Source organism: Benincasa hispida, chromosome 1 (assembly GCF_009727055.1).
Source record: "Benincasa hispida cultivar B227 chromosome 1, ASM972705v1, whole genome shotgun sequence".
Taxonomy (NCBI): Eukaryota; Viridiplantae; Streptophyta; class Magnoliopsida; order Cucurbitales; family Cucurbitaceae; genus Benincasa; species Benincasa hispida.
In genome coordinates this window covers 28,474,794-28,482,887 of record NC_052349.1, presented here as the reverse complement: position 1 = coordinate 28,482,887, position 8,094 = coordinate 28,474,794, and the positions used below count along the sequence as shown (strand labels likewise).

Sequence of the window (8,094 nt, the reverse complement as noted above, 5' to 3'; positions counted from 1 at the left end):
CATCAACGTGTAGGGCTAGATAGAGCCTTCACACAGATTGTGCTTTCAGCACATGGTGTTGATTCAAGTTGTTCTATCAGTTGATTTTCAAAGCTGAACGATTTTGTTTCAATTTGGGCATTGGGTGTTTCATTAGAAGCCCATTTTGCATCGAAGACAGTCCAACAAACAATAAATAAGAAACAAGAAACATAAACTCATCAAACGGGCTATGTTATAAGTTTGTAACACATTGTTGAGGATTATTCATCATTTTTTCCACCCATATTATTGGAGTTGTGGGTATGTCATTTATTAGTTGCTTTAGTCATTTAGAATAGACTAATTATTTAAGTAAATCATCGAGGCCCATGTTAGCAATTCAACCATAATACAATACTATTTAATCTCTTCTGCTTTCTTCCTTTCTTTCTTTCTTTTAATTACTTCCTATCCAAGAGGGCAGGACCACAAGGATTCGGAAGACTTTAATTAGTAGGTATTAAATGTATATAAAAATATCCATTCTTCCATATGACTTAAACTTACAAAAATAATAATAAGAACACAAATATATAAATATACATAAAAAAGAAGAAATTAAAAAAAGAAAATAATACAGCAGGGCTCTAGGGCATAAGAATCTATATAATGTATTTTGCAGATATAATGCTATAAGCTTTTGATCAAAGTAGTTGAAGATTTGGGTGGCACCCAAACCCCATTTGAGTTAAGTTGTATTTTCATTGATATAAAAAGAGATTGCACGATCATGGCCTGATCGCCAAGTATAAACAGCAAATCATTTAGATCCTGTGGTTAGGATTTGCTTCATTACTTTTCTTTATTCAGATTTTATTCCTCTTCAATTTGGTGGAATCTTAAACTACCTATATAAATATTAGAGAAATCCAAAAGTATAGATATAAGAAAAAAATCTATTAACTAATTATATGGTTCAACAATGAATAGTGATCATATATGCAAGAATGTGTGTTTTTAGGATTTTTTTTTCTTTTTTATTTTTTTTATTCAATATAGAGAGTCAAATCGAATCTTTAATCTTGAAGTCGCTGAACCATATTTAATGTCAATTGAGTTGTATTCATTTTGATACGGATGAGAACTAAAAAGTTGAAAACTAATTTAGATATCTGAAAATAATAATAAAAAAAAGCTTAATCCTTTTAATTAAACCATGAGCTAAAACATTTACTAGAAAGGTTAAGCAACAAACTAATGAACTTTTATATTAAAAATTACCATGCTTAAAGTCTATTTGGATGGGTTAGAGAAAATGGTATTTAAAAAAAAAAATAAATAATAATCATTTTAATTTAAATTCTTTGGATTAAAATTGTTTGAAATACACTATTGAAAGTGTTTAAAAAACTATTTTGAGTGGTTGCTAAACACTTTTACAAAAATTTCAAAATCAAACACTTGAAAAATTAAACTGAACACATTCTTAATTCAAATACATCTTCCTCTTCGTCACATGAAAAGATCGTTTAGCCCATAAACCCATAATAATTAAGAATGTTTAAATCTTTCAATCCAAAAAAAGTATATTTTTTCCTCACAATTAATTTCTCTGGCTAGTACACAATATTTCATCTTGCTCAAGCATAATTTATTATATAATTTACTAATCTTCATTTTAAAAGTCAATATACTTAGTCGTCCATTGAACTATAGAAAACCTTTGCTGATCGTCCTACTTCATTTTCATAGACTCTTCAAGTATGAACAAACATATATATATGACGTCTTTGTGTGATAGTGGGTAAGACATTATTCCTTTTTTGCCACATGGTGTAAGATATTATAACAAATGGTCTCAAGGACATAAATAATATATAAATATATAACAAATCATGTATTTCAAAATTTAAGACTCTTGTCAACAAGAGCGTAATTCAATTGATATAGTATTCACACTATCAACCTTGTGGTCTAAGGTTCGTTTCCCTCACCCCATACTTTAATTACAATATCTTTAAAAAAAAAATAAAAAATTAAGACTATTTTGTGTAATGTGAAGAGTGTTTTAAGTCTAACCTCAATTATAACATATGGTGGGGTAATTTCAAAGAGTATGAGTAGTGTTTTCAATATGACTGTAGCAAAAGGACGTGATTTTTAAACCTATTCCTCTTTAACATAAAGGTTGGTAGGAAAATGGTTTGGAAAGCCAATCAAATGAAAGCCATAATATAATTACCTTAATTGTAATGGATTTTACCTCCCACGATTTATTTTCCAACTTACTTTTTAATTAAAAATTGTTACTAATTATTATTTAGGAAAATTATTTCAAATGATAAAAATGTTGAAAATATTTACAAGATGTAACAAAATTTTAGAACCATCAATAATAGGCGTTGATAGACACTGATAGACTTCTATCACTGAAGTCTATCAAGGTCTATTCGCGTCTATCATTGATAGTTATAAAATTTGTTATATTTTGTAAATAGTTTGTTTTATTTTTCTATATTTAAAAATAACCCTATTATTTAGCCAATTTAAATAAAAGCCGGAACTAATGTAAATTTAAGATTCATAGAATGTAGTGTTGAAAATTTTAATGTAAATAAAAATGTCAAAGTCACAATGTACAAATGTTGATGAAAATATTGATAAACATGTTGATGCGGATGAATATTTCTGAAAAAAGTTGCATAAAAAATTTTAAATTGTTTAAATAAATTAATAGGCATTTTACACTTTTAAAAGGTTAACATGTTTTTTATTTTTATTATATTCACACTAGTGACATTTAGTTGCTTATTTTTTTTTTTATATATTTTATGAAATCTTTTTACGATATAATGAAAAATATCAATTCACTCCTCATATTGATGTCAAACTTATTGAAATTTAGAAATACCAATGTGAATGTCGACATATTATTAATAAACAAAAAGGTAATTAATTACATTGGATAGCACTTTTAGGGATAATAACTAAGTACATAACAACATTTTTAAAGAATTGCAAATATAACAAAATCTATCAAAAGTATACTCTATCACTGATAGACTCCTACCAGCGATGTGGTCTATCACTAATGGACCTCTACTAACTATATGTTCTTTCATTATTAGACTTCGAAAATTTAATCTAAATTTTACTATATCTACAAAAAATTTTACATTATGTTATATCTACTGATACTTTAAATTGGATTGTTATATTTACAACCGCCCATCAACCAAAACAATTGAAAGCTTAGAAAACTAATATTATTTCTGCTATAAATACTCGTGGAAAATTCAATAATGAGATTGGCTACTTATATAGTTATTTCTATATAGAAATAGATGTGAATATGTGATAGATCTAATGTTCAATTTTTCGGCCCTTTTGACTTTCTTTCTTTGTTTCTTTTCTAACAAAGCTATATCTTACGAATTTATCCAAAGCAGCAATAGGGAAAGAAAATTATTGCTTACACAAAGATCACCGTACGATCAAATTCATGATTATCCGAGGTGCATGCTATGGTCTACCAGAGACAAAAATGTTGGTCGTTGGGTTTGAACATTGAATTGTAATATTACCTCTAACTTTCATTAATTAGTATAAAAAAAAACACCAAAAAAAACAAAAAAACAAAAAAAAAACAAAAAGACAAAAACAAAAACAAAAACATTATTATTATAATATATGTTTGGGGGATGAGTCATTCCCCAGCTAATCTTGTCTGTGAAGGATTTAGATGGAATCTTCTTGCTATCTAAACTCTAAACTCATTTGCAAGATATTACCCTAATAAACGCATCTTGTTTAATTTGTTTCCAAATACTTAGAGCGACATATTTCTTTTTCTTTTTTCTTTTTTTCCCACTTATATGATGTACTCTTTACAGAAAAGCGAAGAGAAGTGCTTCCAGATTTCGTTTAATCCTCACCAACACATAATCCCAGAAGATCTGATTTTTGGGCATCATGTTTCAGCTGTGGAAGCCAATCATAATAATAATAATAATACTAATAATAACAATGGAGTCAAGAATTTCAGCACTCGTAGAAGGAGGAAGCCACTTGAAAATAATTTGGATCATCATTTTGATGGAAGTGGTGGCGTTGTTGTTTCTGATCAAGATCATAAAATCAAGTTGATGCATAGAGAAAGGGAAAGGCAAAGAAGACAACAAATGGGTGCTCTTTATATGTCTCTAAGAACCCTACTTCCTCTTGAATTTATTAAGGTAATTTTTATCTTTTCCTCTCTTTTTCTTTGTATTATTCTTCGATCGGTTTGTTTTTTTTTCCAAATTAAGCAACCCCTTTTTGTTAAAATTTTGTTTCATCACTTAATGGAAATGGGATTTCTTTTTTTTTTTTTTTAAGGGTAAAAGGGCGATATCGGACCAAATGAATGGGGCGGTGAATTATATAAAATATCAAGAGAAGAAAATCAAAGAAATTGAAGCGAGAAGAGATGAATTGAAAAAGGTGTATAATTCAATTTCAAACGACTTTGAGAGATCAAAATTAGAACAAACACCAAATTGCTGCTTTAAAATTAGCTCCTTTGATGGAGGAATACTTGAAATCTTGATTACAACAAATGGTTTCCATGGATTTCCCCTCTCAAGAATCTTGAAAGTAATTGTTGAACAAGGTCTGGAAGTCGTTAGATGCAGTTCAACCATAATTAACCACAAATCAATTCACACCATCCAAATCGAGGTAAGATTTACTATAATTATGACTAATTTATTATGTTTTTCAAAAATGGAAAATGACAATTTTCAAAACATTTTATTGACGTTCAGCCTTGCAGTATTTAATTCACCATGTTGATGCAATGTGAGAAAAACATGGAGAAATAAGCTTAATTAAGCTTAACTTCTTCGATTAGGCTTAAAATTTTAGTTAAGATTTTGAAACATAGATAACAAAACATGCAGAATGATTGTGGTTGGACTTATAATATTATCATTCCAATGAATTTGGCTTAACAAATTTAAACGTGCAGGTTAGAGATTCGACCTCACTTGATCTCCCTCAGCTTGGAAGTAAGCTTATAGAAGCAGTGCCACTGCTGAGACAAGTAACAGATTAACAATTAATTACTTGTTGTTTGTGCTTAATTAGGCTTTACTTTTTAATGGGACACCTCTCATTAGTTTGTACCATAATTACATTCACCTGCCCTCACTTCGAACTCCTAATTAACTCTTCTTTTTCTCTTTTCTTTTTCTTACAATAACTTTCCTTTATTTGTATAGAATCTGGCTTCTATGTGAAACCTAGCTCTTCTTTTGCCTTTTTGAAACTCATATTGCTAATGGGAAAAATTAGATATCGCTTATATAAGTTGTAGCTTATTTTGGAGTATAAAATTCCTAACTTTCTAATGCATGGACAAATACATTAAAACTACATTTTCTTATTTCCATGCATGTGTAATGGGTTTTCATGCATACGTATTTACGTTCATGTAATAATAGTGGAAATTGAAAATAATAAGAATGAGTATTATACATGCATGAAATAATTATATAGTTTTAACGAAGAGTTAACAATCAGTGCTAACACACACACACAAGACGAACCTTTTTATTGACCGACTCTTTGGGAAGACATTATCTATTGAGCCCCTCTTTGGTGATCAAAATCTCCTCTTTTCTTTAGCTAGATGTTTCTATTTTTACGTTTAACTGGAAGGTTTTTTTCCAACTCATCCTTATTTGTAATATTTGTTGGAGTTCTGAACTGGCTATATTTGTTTAAGAGTGTCTAGAGTTTGTCGTTGTACTGGGTTGCTGGTTGTCAGAAAATGTCCCATTGAATGTCTTCAAGGATGCTGATCTTGTAAATTATTTTTTTCTTTTACTGGAATATTCTGCAATTTTATTTCTTTGGGATATTTTCCTTATTTATATGACTTGTGAATTTGAATGGGTTATTTTCTTTTTCCGTTGTGCTTTTCAAGAGCGAAAAGTTGTCTTGCTAGGGTTGCGACTTTCATTTTTTTGTGAGTTTAGCAAAACTGTGTATCGTGGCCGAACAACAAAGTTCTATGTTGATTCTAGAGTTTGTGAAGCAAGAAGTTTAAACAGTATTTTGTGGCATGTTATATCGTTGTTCTTAGAGTCTGAATTAATCTTGAGAAGAGATCTTTATTCTTAGAGGAGCCTATGGCATAATTGATTGAGAAGGACTTCTCATCCTTAGGGGGATCCTAACACGACGTTGATTGAGAAGGAGTTCTCAAACTTAGGGAAGACCTAAGTCTACAAGTGGTAGAAGTGGTCTTCATTTGAGGTAGGAAGATAAAACATTGGTGAGAGGGACTCTCATACTTAAGAAGAGTCTAAGTGATTCTTCAATAATATTCACATACTTAGGAGGAGCCTAAGTTCTATTGAGAAGGAAGTCTCACATCTAGGAGAGCCTAGGTGATCAATAATAAGTCATGCTCTACGAGTATCACTATCACTGTAATTTCCATCATTTTACAAATAAGTACAATATTGTAAACGCTTGACTTTTCATGTTAGTGAATATATCTTCCCATGGGCACATTGCCTCCAGATGTAAGTGGTATATCACCAAATTGGATTACCAAATTTTGTGTATTATTCACTTAGTTTGTTGTTTGTACTCATTGTTTTTTGTGATTGTCAGGGCTCACTGTGGAACATTTGTGTATGTGTGAGGGATCACCTTAGTTTTTTAATATTGAAACTTTGCACTCTTCTCCAGCTCTTCCTTTGTATTGTTTTATTCTTGATTAATGCAACTACTTTTATTTTTGGGACATGATGAAGACGTTAAAGATATGTTAACCTAGTTGAGATATCCAAATGTGCCTACTAATCTCATATGCCTCTTGTATATTGTTCAAAAGGGGAAGAAAAACAAACAAACAGAATTTACATCTTTACTATTCCTCTAAAATTGAGCTTATTTGTGACTTTTTGAGCTTCAGTCTTGTCTTCTGTGTAGTGGTATTTAATTCAGTGTAACAAGATGCATCAATTTCTCCCCATATAGTAATAGTCTTATCTTATATTAGTAAGGAATTAAATATTACCCCCATTAATAAATTGAGTTCAGGCTGTTATTTTTGGTTATGAAATTCTGGATCATGCAATGTGGTGTGCAGAACGACATATATTGGAGGTGTTCCTCTACATTATATTTGGAGAAAAATTATGATATTCTTACAAGCTCTTAATAATTTCTATTACTTTTTTCAATATCATTGAAATGAAAAAGATTATATATTTTCACAATGTTAGTCATCATAGACTTGAAATAATGGAGTCTTTACAATATGACTATTAATTCAGTTTGGTATATATAATGGTGGGGAACTATAGAGCTACATTTTCAACCGATATGTTTCTCACATACCATTGAATGATGTATCTTTTTCCCCAAAAAAGAAAAAAAAAATCATATATGGTATATTTTTTAGGTTCCACTTTCTTTTTGTATATGCTTGCACCAAGAGTATCTCTTAAACAATTAAATTTGATGGTATATCTCACATACTAGCTTGGTTCATTGAACCAGAAGGGTGATCATAAGGTTTAGATTTAGAGAATGTGACCTACACACCTGCTTATTCTCCATTTTTTTATTAAAAAAAAAAATTTGGTACGTTTATTTATTTTTAGAAAAATACCAAGAAGATCCGTAGGTATACTAAAGAATCTTAATTAGATTGACACCTTGTAAAACCTCGTCATCTCCTAACTTTCATTGATAAAATAATCAGTAGTACAAAGAAGTAAAGGAAAAAAACAAAACAGTAACTAGAAGCGATAGAAGAGACAGAGAAAAATAGGGAAAAACTCAAAGATGTGGTATTAAAGATTATGAATGAACGTGTATTAGTATTATAGATTATGGTACATGTATTATAGAAAAATGTGGTACATGTATTAATATTATAGATTATCAATGGACAAATCATTGATGTAAAATCGTAGGTGAGATATGTTTCATCCGCCAATTTAGTTGACTTTTAGAATAGAGAAAATAATTGTATTGTTGTTGATGATTTTTAATTAAGTACAAAGTGTACATATAAATACAAGAAGCATAGGATTTGTTTAAGGAAATAAATCAATAAAAATGAAAAGGATT

General features: G+C 29.6%; 1 protein-coding gene across 1 annotated transcript; it reads left to right on the top strand.

The window, feature by feature from the left end:
* Positions 1-3,839: 3,839 nt before the first annotated feature.
* LOC120068626 (transcription factor bHLH36-like) lies at positions 3,840-5,056 on the top strand. The gene is made up of 3 exons (XM_039020424.1): positions 3,840-4,196; positions 4,339-4,680; positions 4,970-5,056. Exons 1-3 carry the CDS (start codon positions 3,840-3,842, stop codon positions 5,054-5,056), a joined length of 786 nt encoding a protein of 261 aa, XP_038876352.1.
* Positions 5,057-8,094: the final 3,038 nt, after the last annotated feature.

Coding starts and splice junctions, on each gene's coding strand:
- LOC120068626 (XM_039020424.1), top strand. CDS start 3,840: ATGTACTCTTTACAGAAAAGCGAAGAGAAGTGCTTCCAGATTTCGTTT. Junction 4,197..4,338: donor TTCCTCTTGAATTTATTAAG/GTAATTTTTATC, acceptor TTTTTTTTTAAG/GGTAAAAGGGCGATATCGGA. Junction 4,681..4,969: donor TTCACACCATCCAAATCGAG/GTAAGATTTACT, acceptor TTAAACGTGCAG/GTTAGAGATTCGACCTCACT.